Source organism: Ciconia boyciana, chromosome 10, assembly GCF_034638445.1.
Source record: "Ciconia boyciana chromosome 10, ASM3463844v1, whole genome shotgun sequence".
NCBI classification, from domain to species: Eukaryota; Metazoa; Chordata; class Aves; order Ciconiiformes; family Ciconiidae; genus Ciconia; species Ciconia boyciana.
The window spans coordinates 44454220-44470231 of record NC_132943.1 but is presented as its reverse complement, the minus strand read 5'-3'; the positions used below and the strand labels follow the sequence as shown (position 1 = coordinate 44470231).

Below are 16012 nucleotides of genomic sequence, written 5' to 3'. Positions count from 1 at the left end.
CCGAAGCATCCTGCCCTGCGGGGCTGGGGCTGATCTCCTCCCTGGGCTACACCAGGGGGTCTGCAGCCCTCCCACTGCACCCGGGAAAGGGACCCTACACAAAACCTGCCCATTTTGCCCCACTTTTAACCTTTCACAGCACTGCCGGGGGCCAGCCCGTTTTCCCAGCAGGCAAATAAAGCTGGTAGTGGGGGAAACTCATTCCTTTGGGAGCTATCAGTAGCCCCTGGGTACGGAGAAGATGGGGAGCTGGCTCCCCTTGGACTCTGGGCTGGGCTCTGAAATGTTTGTGTCGGGGCTGGCTGCTGGTATAGCGAGGCCTCCTCGCTTGGCAGAGGATGCAGCGCCATTCTCGCTGTGGCACAGCTCAGGGCTGTGGGGTTTTTTTTAAGCAGCCTTCAAATTTTGTTGTGCAGGCTGCGATAACTCCTCCCAACACACTCACAACAGTATTTCCCTGAGCAGAGAGGAACTGGCTCCTGGCAACTATCTCTTAACCTCTTTAGGGCACTACAGTAGAAGAAAAAAGTTGTTTAGAAAATGTACAGGATGATGGACTTTTCGTAAAGGTAATTAATGTGAAGCTGTTGTTACTTGTAGGTTTCTAGGTAATTTGTAGGTTCCCTTTCCAGCAAGCTAACATTGAGTGCGATGCATTATAAGACACCGATGCAGTTCACCTGCTGCTGCCTTACAGTTACAGAGCTGGGTTTATTTTTGCAGCAAGCGAAGAGAATCACAGTGCTAGCAGTAAATGTCTGAGCCCTGATGATGCTCCATGGGTTAGTGTTTTTATTGAAGAAGACAACAGAGCTCTGGGCTGGTTTCACCACAGCCAAGCGCAGGGTGTAGCTAGAGATCATCGTAGCAATGCTTGCAGCGGGATGGGAGCGTCGGAGCAGCCATCGCCTGGCTGGTGCTGGACATGGTGGGGATGGAGGCCGAGGAGGAGCCTGCTGGGAGCTGGGGTGCCCACCCCAGCTTGCTGGGAAGGCCCAGGTGGGTGCAGCTGGATGCTGCAGAGCAGCCCCCACCCCTGGAGCGGGTGGGCCGGGGCAGATGAAGCTGGGAAAGCTGGAGGGGCTTCCTGCCAGCGTTGCCGGTTGCAGATCTGGGGGAAGGAAGTGTGCTCGAGTGAAATGAACTGTCGTAATTTTTCCTTTTGTATTGCATAAGGCCCTTATCAGGCTGCTCTTTTCTCTTCAATTATCTCATTGGGTTTGTCAAAACACTCTGCTCCCACTGACAAAAGGTCAAGGGAAGGCGGTGGGAGAGCTGGGAGCCTCCTGAGCTGGAGCAGCGGGAGCAGAGCGGGTATACCACGGGTCCTTGTAGCCCAAAGCTGAAGCTCACTGGCGTACTCCCAGTTCCTCCTGAGCTGTTCCTCATGATCTCTTGTAGCTTTGGCCTTGAGTGGACATCCACAGCAAAGCACTGTCCCTAACAATTCCCAGGGGACCCTTAACACGTTCCCCCGCCCCCGCCTCCAGCATATCAGTGCTTAGTCTGGTAGCTCATTAGTCCCGGCTATTCACTACATATATTAGTACGTAGTAAATCCGCACACGGGACAAGATGCCCAGGCAGAAGCAAGCCAGGGCTGGAGCAGGCAGCATTAGAATGCTCATGTCCAACCTCTGCTTCTCACTGCTCCCCACAGCCGGCAAAACCTGTGTTCCTTCCATGTGGGTTTCACCTGCTTGAGGTTTTAATCTTTGATACTTCCCGGTTTGGGAACAACTTCCATTTTTTACAGGATGTCTTTTTGTTTCTACATTTTATTTCTCCTTGCTGCTGTTCAAGTCTGCTGCAAGTAAAGGGGGTGGGCATCCTTTGGAGACATGTACGTGCTTAGTCATAGCATGTATGCTCCCCAACCCGACTGTAAGCATTTTAAGCTGTTAAACATTCATTTTTACCTTTTCTTTTAGCCATCTTTATTTTTATCAGTTCCCCTTGTTAATTTTATTTTCACTAGTGTAGATTGTGTTTTCCCCTGCCACCGACTGCAGGACTGTTGTGGTTTTTGCAGGATGCTCTTGAGCAGCGGGGCTGTGGAGCAGGGCATCCAGCCATGCATCCAGCTGGCACTCTCGGAGCAGTCGCTCCCCAGAGTCGTTGATTTTGGTGATCAGAGATGTCACTTCGGTGCTTTGCTCCTAAATGGTGCTCACCCAGCCTACAGCAGGGTAATGGAAGTTTTCCCGGTGTTATTTTCTGTCCCTGACGAACATTAAATCTTCCCTGGTGTGTCGCAGCCACTGCCATACTCCGGCTGAACGAGCGGCACAACAGGAGCAGGGATTCGGGGAGGCTCTGGGATGTCCATCCTCAGAGATATTTTTTATTTTAAATTTTCTAGTATTTGTATAGGGGTACGCTTGGCTGAGAGCAGGTGCCTAAACTGGACATGGCATCTTTCCAAGCAGCATCACCTTCCCAGGGACCTCTCCCTGCATTTCCCCATGTCCTTGGTACCCACGAGGAGGGTCACCAGCTGTGCACTTGCGTGGCACGCCTTGCCTTGCACTCCTGTGCTGCCCACGCCGATCCACACTCATCAACCTCTTGGCCGGGTGGGAGTGGCTGCCGCCCAGGAGATGGACTCATCAGTGCTGGCCTTCCTGCTGGGAGCAGCTTGGCTTCCCCCGGCTTTGCTCTTGTCATCCTCTGGCACGTCCTTGCTCATCCGTCTGCAAGCCAGGGCTGAACAAGGGACCTGGGGAAAAGGAAAAAGGAACTTCAATCGGCACAGAGAAATACGCGGCAAGAAGTTCACATTGCTTGAAGAAACCAGTTACCGGTGAACATGACATTTGTCATTGTATTTTTTGGGGGTTTTTTTAGTTATTATTTTTTAAGGTTTCAAAAGAGCAGTGGAAAAATGCTACCCAAGATAGCCCCGAAAGTGAGGGTGGGGATGTGGGTCCCTGGGGCTGCACCCCAACGTCAGGCCCTGGGAAACATAGCTCGGAAGGGGATGGGGAGGGCAGAGAAAGGCCAGCTGGCAAACAAAGACGCATTAACCACAGAGTACCCGTCGGGGCTTTTTAAAAGCAAAACCACCATGGTTCCCAAGGCTGGAGTTTTTCATTCACCTTGGGGGGAGAAGCGGCTTTGTGTTTCACCCCCTCACATGTGTGGAAAGGCGCAGCTAGGGCTGAGGCTGTTTTGTCGGGGGTCTCCACCTGGGTCCGTGCCTGCACGGTCAAACACGTGCTCGGGCTCCAGAGGGGCTCGTCAGGTGTTTTCTGCTGTTGTAACCACGGAAATAATTTCTGGCAGGGAGTTTCACAGTTCACTTTTCTGTCCTTCTGTGGCATCCTGGTCTCTGGCTAGTGCTACCGAGAGGCCTCAGCTCTTCCAGGGCCTTACACCAGACTTTAACTGTGTCGCAGTGTCTCTGGGTTTAACCTAAGCACGCCAAACGAACACCTTCCGGCTGCTTCCAGGAGCCACCTTCAGCAGGCTGCCTGCCCCACTGCCAGCCTGAAGGCCGTTAACCCCCCGGCGGCCCATCAAAGCGACCGGCGGCAGAACGCTGGCGTTTAAGGCGCCACCATTACGCTTCAGAGTTAACAGCCGCGGGCTGGCTGGGGCTGCCGCGGAGGCGCTTCCTGGGCTCTGCCCGTGGCGGTCCCAACGCCGCCGGGCCGGCGCTCTCCGCTGCCGCAGCCATCCCGGGAGCCGGGAGGGCCCGCCCGGGCGGGGGCGGCCCCGGGGCGGGAGAGGCGCGGGAGAGGCGCGGCACGGGCCGGCCCGCCCCCTTCCGCCCCGCTCCGCCGCGCCGCGCCGCCCGCCATGGTGGGGAAGGCCAAGCGCCCGCGGCTCCACCGCGCCGCCCCCCGGCCCTGGCCCGCCCGGGATCCGCCGCCGCTCCCCGAGCCCGGCCCCGGCCCCGGCCCCGGCGCGGGCGGCTGGAGCGCGGCGGCCGGCAAGGTACGGGGGCAGGCGGGGAGCGGAGCGGGGCGCGTGCGGCGCGGCCTCACGTGGGGCGGGGCTCCGCCTCCCGCGCGCGGGCGGCGGCGGCGCGGCGGCGTGTGAGGGGCCGGCCGGGGCGGGCCAGGCGGGGATCCCTCGCCGGCGCCGCCAGCGGCGAGGGTCGGGTCGGGTCGGGTCGGGTCGGCACTCGGCCCGGGCGCCATCGCAGCCCTGCTCGGTCTCTCGAGCTCGTGGGGCGCCGTGGAGCCCCACGCGGTGGCCGTCACGGGCGCAGGGCCCTCGGGGGCTGTCACCGCACCGCCAGGTCCGGCTCCGCGGGGTGTCTGAGGACACCGCTTGGTCCTGGGCAGGGTGAGGCGCTGGTGGTAGCTGACAGGGCCTCAGAGGGGCGGGAGGTCGAGTGAAACTGTTTCCTGAAGGCCGGCCTCCTCTTCCCGCTCAGGAAGGGCACGTCCAGGCTGTTCTTGCGGCCTTGGCGGTGCTGCGGCACTCTGCTGGGCAGCTGCTTGTCTCTCACGCCGCTTATCGCCCGTGGGAGGGTGCGGGGAAGGGCACGGCTCGTCAGAGCAGGCAGGGAGGCGAAACAAGGGAGCCTGGAGCTTCAGGACTGCAGCGCGAGGTCCTGCCTGCGCACCATGGGAGTCCCAGTGCGCTGCTGCGGTGGCAGCCATTGCCTCTCCACACCATCAGCCACGGTGATGGAACTGCCACGTGGCGGCAGCTGTGGCAGCCGCCATAGCTGCGGCAACTGCGCTGTGGCAGCCGCCATAGCTGCGGCAACTGCGCTGTGGCAAGCCGCCATAGCTGCGGCAACTGCGCTGTGGCAAGCCGCCATAGCTGCGGCAACTGCGCTGTGGCAAGCCGCCATAGCTGCGGCAACTGTGCTGTGGCAAGCCGCCATAGCTGCGGCAACTGTGCTGTGGCAGCCGCCATAGCTGTGGCAACTGCGCTGTGGCAAGCCGCCATAGCTGTGGCAGCCGCCATGGCTGTGGCAGCTGCGCTGTGGCAAGCCGCCATAGCATCCCCAGGCCTTTAGCATGCAGAGAGGAGAGCCTGCTTAGAGGGAAGTGGTGGTGACAGAGGTGTGCCAGCACTGCTCCTGCTGCTGGGGGAGAGGGTGCCTGCGCTGCGTCTCAGTGGGGTGACTTGGATGCAGTAGTGGGGATCATTACCAGCAGGTGTTGGGAGGGGAGGGGTAAGAGGCTGCCTGACTCGTTTTGCAGTGGTTCTCTTCGATTTCCGATTAGGGCAGGTGGAGATGAGCTGTCAGTTTACACATAATCATTTAGGAGATTTAGACCATGTCTGGTTTCACCAGCTGTGTTGTTAATACGCAGTTTGGGTTAAAGCAGGGTGCTTCTCCCAGCCCTGTCACAGCAAGGACACAGAACAGCTGTAAATGGTTTTTATGCACCTACAGCTCTCCTTGTGAGGAGGAAGGAATTGGACTGTGCCATATACAGCTGGTTTTATACCACTACCAAGTTATGTGTTGGTGCTGGGAGATGCTGCTAGCTAAAATAATAAATTCTAAGCCAACCAGAGAAGCTACTGCAATGCTTAGGACCTAGGGAGCTATTGCACGCTTAAAGGAACTAGATGCTGAAGATCTGGTGAATTGCTAGTAGTTGCTGAATCTCCTTAATATCCGTCGATTTAGGATTTGGGCCCCTAATGTGCTCATTTGTTGCTTATCTATATTGGTATGTACTTACGCACCTGTAATAACCCTGGCTTTTCCTACGGATGCTGTTCACAGTTCTCCTAGGAGTAATACCTGAATTCACTTGTGTGAGGCGAGGTTGAGTGCAGGTAGAAATCTGTTAGGAATAGAACAGTCCAAAACGTGACTTTGTGAAACATCCTTCTGGGTGGAAGAGCCTGGGGGGGGGGCAGGCTACCCCTGCCCGTTCAGGAGAGGCACTTGCACGCTACTGCTGAGTGTGCACCCTGCTCCCATCTGGATGGTGCTGGGTTTGATTTTTTTTTTTAATGAATGTGGCCTGGTGGTGTTTGTACTGACTCCTGCTTAATGTTTCTTTTGGATAAGGACTGGGACTTCTCATCTTCTGGTGTCTTTTCCGGGCTGAAGATTGACCCTGATACTCTAGTGAAGAAGCTTGACTTGGACTCCAGAAGCATAATTTCCTCCAGAACAGGTTTGTTGTTGTATTTTGAATGAGTGCCATGTTAGGTTGTGAGCAAAGACACTGGGGACTGTATTTGCAGTGGCTATCAGAACAAGCCCGGGAGAATCGAACCCAAACACAGCTTCCCGTGTTCCTGCAGGGGCTTTTAAAAGTGGTTTCTGTTTGGGGTTGGAGGAGGCTGAAAGGCACGTATGTGCTTAGTGCTCCCTAGGTGGGGAGCTACCTTCAAGCTACGTGACGGCTGCTGGGCTGTGCCCCCACCCTGTGGGATGGCCTCATGCAGCCAAAGGCTCCTGGTCCCCAGGGGTTGAGGGGACAGCAGAGCCCACGCTGTGACCTGATCTCTGGGCTTCCTCTGTGGCTGCTTTTGCCTCACCAGCAGCTGCCGTTCATACCCCGGTGTTTTATCAGCAAGTTGCTTGTTGTGCATCAATAGTGCTTTACCCATGGCTGCCTGATTGCAGCCCAGTTCTCTCCTCCTATCCTTTGCTGTTGCTAGATCCCTGGCACAGGGACTCCTGGGCAGGAGAGTCCAGCTCACCAGAGAGTATCGGGAGTGAGAGTGGGAAGAGGGAGGACATGATAGAGGCTTTTGTTTTCTCGTCCCACAAGGAAATGCTCCCTCTAGCTGCTTAGTGGCAGGCAGAGCTTTGTAACTGAAACCAGGTTTCACCTCTCTCAATGGAAACTGGTGGCACAGCAGTCTGTCCTGGTGCAGAAGATGTGTGTGACTCCCAAATACCTTGTTTGCAAACTAAATTAATTTCTTCTCTCCATGCAGATTAATACTGCTACAGTGACTTTGTTTTCATGTCCGGGGCTACAAACAAACCCAGTAACCACCCAAGGGCTAGTGGTTACCTGAGCAGTGGTGAGCTGTAGCAGCCATAGCCCATCGGTCACGTTTGGTCACAGTGAGGGAATGGGAAGGTTGTGTGAGGACATATTTGCTGAAGATGCTTGCCCTCTGCACAGAAACCTATGTGAAATGTATTGTTTTCAAAACACTGAGGTCATTGTTCGTAACTCCTGGGAGAAGGACATGTGTGCATGTGTGTGTGCATGTGAACATAGCCATCTCTTTAATTAAATTAGACAGCATGTTGTTGAAGGCTGACAGCCTGCAATCCTTGTCTTTCATTGCAGGCTACAGCTGTACATGTCTGGTTTATAAATAGACCTGTGCTGCTGGTCCCTGTACAGTGCTGATGATGCAGATGTGCGGTGCCTGACTATGTTTAACCCTCTCTTGAGGCTGCGTGCTGGCTTCTTGCAGACAGTGATGCTGACCCCAATGCTTTGTGCTCCCTCACACTTTCCAGATGATCAGCTAAAAATAGCTGTTCATTTGGGGGCTCAAAACTGCAATTCAACGAGGCAAAAAGTGATTTTATTTTTTTTTTTTTTTAAATCTTCCCAAGCTGCTGTGCCCTTTCTTCTTGTATCACTATGGAGCCATGTGGAGGCTTTGTCATTATGGAAATCAATTCATTTTTTTGTGTTAATTCAGTGAACTGTAACTAGGCTGTGCGTACAATGGCAGACACCCTGGAGTTGGAAAAGAGATTCTAGGCAGAAGTGCTTTGTCTCCTGGAATCTCTGATCAGCTGAGAGCCTGTTCAGCAGGAAATTCAACTTGATTCCAACCCTCCCCCCCTTCCTCCCATCCTCCCTTAGCTCAGTGCACAGGGCAGGAGGGTAGGATTCTCCTACACATTGTTATTTTAAGATTTAATAGCAAGACAAAAAAAAGTGTTTCTCTCCCACTTGCTTTTCAAGCTCTGAGGAGGTCAAGTTGGCAGACTATAGGTAGGCTTACTCTTGTGCTTTTCACAGCTGAAGAAGATTTTTTTCTGTCAAGGATGCTATGTGGCAGTTGAGGAAGCTGGTGTACTTGTCCTCCCTGTGTGTGCACGTGCACGGGTGCCTCACATTACCTGAGATTGCTTCACATTATCTAAGATTGCTGGTATCTCTGTGCTTTGTGTTACGATCTGGCGTTGTGCTGTGACACTTTAGGGACAGCCAGGAAGACTTCAGTGTGGGCTTAAAGAGGCCTGCAGGGCATGAGTGAAACAAGGGAGCGGCTACAGGGCTTGGACCTGGCAGGAAACACTGCTAGGCTACCAAGCCCAGCTGGCAGCTACAGGTTTTGGCTCTGTTATCTCTCTTCCTTAGACCCTGCATCTCTCAGCTTTTGGAGGTATAGTTCCCAGAAAGCCAGCATCTCACTCCGTGGCTGTGCTTCCGTGGCATTGCAGCTTGGTCGAAGGTATCTGCATAAGATGTTTCTGGGTAAAACATTTGACCTTACTACTACTATTCTGCCTCTGTTCCTTTCTCCACTTGGGCTTTCACTTTTTGGCTTTGTGCTTGAACTGGGGGGCCCAACTTTTGTCTTGACAGACCCCAAGCACCAAAGCTATGTGAGCTGGAGTGCTCTCTGCTAATTCTGAAGCTGTCAGATGTGGAGCGGGTATCCAGAAGGGTATGCGGGGTTGAGAGATTGCTTGTTTCTGGAAAAGTAAGGAAGAAGAGGTGGTGAAGTTGGCTTGCAGCTCCACCTGTCAGCACACCCCCTCACTGTTTAAGAGAGGATAGTGGCTGGCTGGATCAGCAGAAGAGACCTGGAAAGCCTAGTCTCCTCACAGGATGGGGCAGGGACAGCAGTTGCTCCTCGACCAGTTTGAGGTGGTGGTGTAGGAGGAAGAGCCAGCCAAGCGTGTTCCTTTGGGGCTGCCTGGAAGACTTGGAGGGTTGTAGAGCTCCCTTTCCTCTCTGTCTTGTCTCTTTGTCCTTCTCTAACTGGGATGAGTAAGTGATTATGATGGTGCATCTTTAGCTGGCTACTTCTCTTGGGTTCCTTGGCCTCCCTCTCTACCTTCTATGCCTAGGATGTACTTTCTGGCTCCCCACTTTCTCTCTGTCCATCCTCTGCCTATTTGACATGCTTGTGTGGTTCCTTCCTCTCTCCCATGAGGCCTGGGCATTCAGGGCAGCTTTTGCAGAAGTTCTTTACCTTTTGTCCAGCTGTGAAGGTATCTGTGGTCATGACAAAATATTCTGCTTCATTTTCTCTGGAGAAGATGAGGTGACTCTTGGTTCCTGTCATCTTTTTATTCTAACACCAGGAGTTTAGAGAGGTAAATGAGGACTGTTAGTCCAGCAGCTGGAGGAGATGTGTTTCACTCCAGTGTTACGTTCCTGTGTCTGCCATGAGCTGAGTGTGCCCTGCCATATCCCAATTCTTCTGAATGCCTTAGATTTGGGAGGTGATGGAGGGCTGAAGCAAGCTGCAGAGAAAGGCAAATGCTTCTTTGAAAGCCCCAGATGCTGTTAGTGGTTGGGGCTAACATCTGTAGTAAGGATCATCTCTCCCAGCCTGGCCTGGACAGACTTTTTTCTCGGGGTTTGTGTTCTGCTTTCTTGTCAAAGAGGATGACTGCCTTCTCCTCATGTTCCTAAGGTAGGTTTCAAGTTGCCCTGTCCTCATTCAAAGCAGCCTGGAGAAGGATGGGAGTGTGGGAAGATGTGTAAGCGTGGGCCTTGGGTGCAGCGGGTGGAAAGGCTGCCTGAACTGTGGGGCTCTAACAAAGACAGTCAGGGCAGCTTGGACGGGAGGCAGAGAGTTCAGACATTTTGAATTCACTGAATTATTTGGAGTACCTGTAAAATCAGTAGATAGTGGCAAATGAAAAATATCCCTTGTGTACTGAATTTTTACACTGTGCTTCATTCTACAGGTCTGGTCTCTTCCAATTAAAATCTAGTCTGAGGAAGAGCTTGGAATTGGGTTAGATTATAGAAGATGACAGCTTGGAGCTCAACGGTGGTCAAAAAAGCAAATCGGCTGTTGGGAAGTAGGAGGAAAAGAGAATGACCTGGAGAGTGTTGTTACGCTCCATAAATAAATCCATGGTACATACAGCTATTTGATGCTATGTGTGGCCCTGGTCCTCTCGTCTCAAAAAAGATGTGGCAGACCAGCAAAGGTTCAGAGAAGGGCAGCGAGGCTGCTCAGAGGCCTGGGATGCCCGTTTAATTGTTCCTAAAGCAAAAGCCCCAGGCTCTTTAGCTGGGGGAAGGCAGCAAGGCAGGGTGTGATGGAAGCCTGGAAACTGCATGGTGAGGGAGGGTGGGTGCAGCTGTCTGCTGCCTCTTAACACTACAAACCTGGAAGAAGCAATGGCAATAGCAGATGGTAGACACGCACCCGAACAAGACATTTTGTGTCTCACATGGCGAATTCAGCTCTGGACTCCATGTCTGTACGTGGTGTGAGTGCCGGACGCTTCTGTGGGTTCAGAAAGGGGCTGCACAAGTTGATGGAGGGGGCCGTCAGGGTTTCTTAATGCAAGGACTTGTCTGGTTTGGAATACGCAGGTTGAGTGTGGTGGTTCTGCTCTTGCTAGGTCTTAGGTGGAAAAAGGGAGGGATATTGAAGCCTGGAAATGGCTTGTAGTGTTGCAACAAGACTGGAGACAGGCTTCCCCCACCCCCGAGTGGTGGTCCTAAATCCAATGAGGTCCCTGTGTGCAGCGCAGAGAGGCAGCCAGGGGGCTGTGTGGTGGCTCATGCCCCCGGCGTGTGCAGGGACGGGACACAGGCTGCCACCAAGGCAGTGTAGGACAGCTGGGGCAAGAGGAGGACCCGAACCGTGGCCATGGGGCTGTGTGATGTACTAGAGGCTAACTAAACGACAGCAGAGCATGGCTACTTCCACGTGATGAAGAGCTTCATCTGGAAGACCTGCTTTGATGCGCTGGGGCCGGAGAGATGCAATCCTGTAGGGAACCAAGCCACTGTCATGCTGTGGCTTGGGGCCTATTGCCTGTAGCCACCAATGAGAGAGGAGACCTCTCTCTCTACTTTTTTTCCCCCTTAGTTTTCCTCAATTTGTTAAGTGACCAGCTTTTGCTGCTCTTTTGGCTGTGGTTATTCAGAGGGAACAGGGAGGAGCATGATACGTAAGTTGGCAAGTTTAGCATCTCGGTTAACATGAGTGGTTGTGTGTGCCTGCGCAGGTGTGTGCTGGGGCTGAAAGGAGATGGAAAGAGGCCCCTTGATTTGGGAGGATAAACTGGTGGTGTTGGTTCTTGCCAACTGAAGGCCCCATTTTTCTGCAGATTTCTGAGGACTCCTGGTGCATCTGGTGGAGGAAGGGTGCCCTGTCGAAGTACCTGCTGCTCTCGTGGTAATGGTCTCGTTGCTTCCCTTAGATACAAGGCTGATTCAGCATGCTTGTGATCGGTGCGAGGTATCAGCTTAGGCTGTTCTGGCATCAGTAGTTCTTGCAGCATGAGAAGGACAGGGTGGAACTGTAATAAAAAAATGTCACCAAAATGGAATTCGTTTTAGGTGAGTCTTGAATGCATGACAGTAGAAAGCCAGTGGTCTAAAATGGAAAGTATTTTAATACGGGGAGCTCTGAGCCACGTTGTACTGTGAAGCAGACCTGCTGCAACTACTTTCTCCTGCTCTGCTTCTTGTCTTTAATCATTAGCTCATCTCAACACCAGATTCCAGATGATTTCCACATGCTCATAGGTAACAAAAGCCAGCAACATCACTGTGAACACTGGAATTAAGTCCATGAGTTACTTGCTCGCTGAATGATTGCTTCCTATCAGTGTAGTTTACTTAGCCACTGACGTAATGTAAATCAAATGCTTTGCCATAATCTAATCCATGCAAGGACCTCTGCTACTAGTGCGAGTGAATAAATCTCATCTGGGTGAGCCTCTGTAGTGTGGGAATTAAATGTTTCCAACTAAATCAGAAATAATGGCCTGTCGTATGGGGGGTTGCTTTTTTTTTTTTTTTCCTTTTCTTTAGCTTTCCTTCCTCGGTGTTTGCTCCTTGAAGCAAGGGCCTGTTCAAGTGTGGCTCTGGCAAACCAGTTGCCTGGGAATGTCTCTCTTTTTGGAGTGGATGATGAACCAGTTGTGGAATGATGTGAACAACTGGACTGGCAGCTTCCTGCTTTATTTTCAGCTTCTCCAGAACGGAGCTGTGACAAGATGTGTTGCTGAGAAAGCAGAAGTGCAATGGCAGCAAGTGCTACCACTTCAGAATTGCTTGCAAAACCTTAGCTTGTCACCTTGATTTCTGAGGTTGCAGCAAGAGTAGCTTTTCCTGCAGATTGCTCTAGCTTCTCCTGTGCCTCTGGTGAGCCAGGAAAATATGAAACATGGATTAATTTGCTGCCTCTGGTTCTGGACCAGAGGGTCTTTAGGGAGACTGTAAGGTCTACCAGAAGGTAGGTTTAGATTGGGCATAAAGAAGACTTTTTTTTATGATGAGGGTGGTGAGACAGAGGAACAGGTTGCCCAGAGAAGCTGTGGATGCCCCATCACTGAATGTGTTCAAGGTCACATTGGACAGGGCTTTGAGCAACCTGGTCTAGTGAAAGATGAAAGGGGGGTTAGACTAGATGATCGCTGAAGGTCTCTTCCAACCCAACCCACTCTGTGAGTCTATGATTCTATACTGAGGTGTGGGGCACAGAGTGACGTAGGACAGTAGCCTGAACAGGGGTTGTGCTGGGCCTTGCTGTTGCTGAAGCCTGGATCTGCACAACGCGATGCAAAACTATAGGGGAGTTTCAGGCATGCATGCCGTAATATCTCTGACTTTCCCTTTGTATCTTGAGAGCTTTCATCCTCTGATGACCAGGACTGTCTTGCAGCATGGGGTCCTCTGTCAGTGGCACAGAGGGGAGCAGAGGAGTGAAATTACTGAGCACCTGGCAAAGAAGGAAGTCCCTTTTCCTCCTGAAGAAGTGTGGAGACAGGAGAGAATAAAATCAGGTGAAGCAGGAACCTGACAGCTTGGAATTGCTGGAGTCTGCAGGCTGCGTACAGCCTTGCTTTTCCCCTTTCTTAGATACTCTGTGAGTTCCTTTTGTTACCAAGCCTCCCTCTGCAGAGTCACTGACTATGCCCTTCTGGTTTGCACCTCAGCTTCTGCTCTGGTGTTCCAGGTTTGCTGTGTCTGTCGCGTTTAATCCCTGTCCAGCATTCCTGCTTCCTTCTTCTTGGGCTCTGCAGCCACTTGTCCAATTCTGTTCTCCTTTTGTAGCCTCAAATGAGAAGAAGAAAATCCATGGGACCATGCATTAACTTCGTGTGACATGATTTGCTTTCCTGGTTTTTTGGTTTTTTTTTTTTTTTTGATGGGTGATGTGCCAGAATCCATGTAAGACCTCTCCTCTTTCAGCATTGCTGTTCCTGCAGTGTCTGGACTCATGGTCACCACGGCAGTAGATCCACTGTTGTGTTGCTTGCAGAATTGCAACTGTGGCCAGTCCCCCGTTACTCTTCAGGAGCTCTGACAGGATGCAAATCTTTGTGTCCCATAATTTATTCCTGTCTGTTCGTTGGATTTCTGCTTGTTTGTGGCCTTTAAATATTATGGTTCTTCCTCTTCTGTCCTCACCCCTGATCACGTTTCTCCATGAAATGCTTCTGTGCAAATTCTAGAATTGTGCTGTTGGTAGGAGCACATTGCTCCTGCTGGGAAGATGTTTGCTGTGTTACTCTGCAGAACATGGTTTGAGTGCCCTCCTGCCATGTCTAATTGTAGTGCTGTGCACCTTGTTTAGGCAGATTTTTGGTGACATGAATCGGTAAGAATAGGCTGGAGACGTTGGTAGCCTTCCCGCTGTGTACATTTTGGGCCTTTCCTTCACCTCCTGTACAGCATGCTGCCCGCCACGTCGGGTAGTCCCCTTCAGCTGTGCCTTCCTGGGTATTGTGCAGTGCCTGGCCTCGTGAAGCTGGAGGTTTTCTGTTTGGTGGGGGTTTTTTTGTTTGTTTGGTTTTTTTTTTTTTTTCCCCTGGCATGTTGAAGTGTTTAGCAATTGAAGGATTAAAAAAAAATCTAATTCTGCTTGTTTTAATGAACGCATCCTTTCTGAATATGAGTTTTAAGTCTTTGCTGCTTTTTCTTAATGCAAGTTTGGGGTATTTTTAAATCTTTTGCTTGTGTTGGTCATTTGCCACGTCCCTGGAGTGGAAAGCTGCTGGATCTTCACGATTCTGCTGCTGTCGCTTTTCTTCAGCATTTAATTCTGTGCTGGCAGCTGTCACACCCATCTTGTGTTTGTTTTCTGCAGAGCGCCTTTCTCAAGCTGTTCCCCACCGTAACACTCTTCAGATGGAAAGGGGTGAAAACAGTTTGCTCCACAAACTGAGGATGACAGTGAGCGGCCTGTGAGGAGCGGCTGTAGCATCTCCAATGTGTGTGTAAAATGCGACATGCTGTGCTAGTCCAAAATGACAAGATGTTCCTGCTCCATCTGTCTTTGTTATTAGCTGCCCAGGCTTTGGTCTGTGTGAATTTTGGGAGCATTGAAATGCACTCCCTTAAGCTGGTGTCAGAGGTAGCCTGTTGGTGATGCCCTTGGTGGTGTTGCACTGAAATGATTTTAACATCGTTGAAAATCTTTACTTGGCTTGCGAATGCTGCCTTAGGAGGAGCGGCTATTTGAGTGGCATTTGAGCTGGGATTTCTCGCTTTGATGGGTGGGGACTGGATATCAACATGGCTTTAGAACGGGGCACCCAAGCTCCATTAGAGGAGTATTCAGCTATTGCAGCTTGGATGAAGCTCAGCCTTGATCACTTGAAGGACTCTGCTGTCCCTGATGTGAGTGGCAGTGGCGGCTGCTTTTTGTGGTCTGGGGGCAGACGGAGTAGCTCTGCAGTATCCCTTGGCTCTTGCCCCAACGGACTGAGAATGACGCATGCCAGAGGGCAGCTAGACTTGGGTAGAGACCAGCTCCCCTTCCCTGCACAGGCTTGAGGGACATGGGGAGAAGGGCTCAGGAAAGCCAGCAACGATTTTGGCAATTCTGCGTTTTTATTTCATATTCTTATCTCTACGGTATCTTCAGCCATCCAGCAGACATGAATAGTCAAAGTGCAGCCACGTCTCCCAGGGCAGGTGTGGGCTGCACACCTCTCCTTTCTGTGCCTCTCTCCTCCCCACCCATGTACCTTCTGCAAGGTGTCCGTTGTCCTTTGTGTAACCTGCACAGGTCAAGTGTTGTCCCAGGACTGGAACGTGCAGGTCTCAGGTCAAACTGCGAACTTTCTTCCATAAGCTGGTGTTTTCTCTGACATTGTGTATGAAAGTGCTTGAAACCCCCAGTAAAAGAATTTGCAAGAAAAGAAAAATTCCCAGGAAAGGGGAAATGCTGGGCAGGGATTAAACAGGCAAAGTGATGCTCTTCACCTCTCCCCCCAGCCCCAAGGTTAATGACTTGGCATCCAGAAACGGCTGTGAAGGACACTGTATGCATCTCTATTACATTGACTGGGGGAGCGGTTCCTCTGCCCGTTTGCAGAAGTGCAGTCCAAAAAGCAGTGCTCACTTCCATGCCTTGAGCTGAGCTGTAACTAACCCTGTCCGTCACTGCACCCTGACTGGTGGTACGCACCGCAGCGAGAGCCTGAACTAGTGCCACTGAGCGGGAGGAGACTCTGACGCTGCCTGGAGACCCTCGGTCCGAGCTGAGCACTGACTGGCATAGGGCAGGAGGGAGCCCAGTTCCTTTCTTGCATAGCAGCAAGCAGAAAACTTGAACCTCCTGGAGAAAGAATGCTGTTAACTTTCGATACCCCAGTATACCACTTACTAATAGGTTTACAGACTTGACAGTAGCTGAAGATACTTTTATTTCAGGCTTAGGGCTACTGGCAGGCTGCTTTTGACTGTGGACAGGCGTTCCCGTAAGAAGACTGTGCCTTGACTTGAAGTAGAAAGGAGAGAGCAGGCGAAGAGCTTGGAAGGGTACTTGCTGGCCTGACTGGCAGAGTGAGGCAGCATCCAGGATAGCCACCCTGCTAGTTTGATAAGGTGACGGGTGGCAATTTACCATACCTGGGTAAATTGCTCTAGGCAGCAATTTACCACGC

The 16012-nt window shown here is 52.0% G+C and overlaps 1 protein-coding gene and 1 long non-coding RNA gene across 2 annotated transcripts in view; both read left to right on the top strand.

The window, feature by feature from the left end:
- The first annotated feature begins 3763 nt into the window (after nt 1–3763).
- The window catches only part of SLX9 (SLX9 ribosome biogenesis factor), a 58243-nt gene continuing 45994 nt past the window's right edge, over nt 3764–16012 (top strand). Inside the window, exons 1-2 of the mRNA XM_072874817.1 lie at nt 3764–3939; nt 5993–6101. Of these exons, the coding sequence (XP_072730918.1) occupies nt 3802–3939; nt 5993–6101 (247 nt within the window). The 5' untranslated portion in view covers nt 3764–3801. The remainder of the gene's footprint in view (nt 3940–5992; nt 6102–16012) is intronic.
- LOC140657581 (uncharacterized) lies at nt 8286–11593 on the top strand. The gene is made up of 3 exons (XR_012044393.1): nt 8286–8387; nt 9836–10010; nt 11219–11593. It is a non-coding gene; the product is annotated as an uncharacterized lncRNA (long non-coding RNA).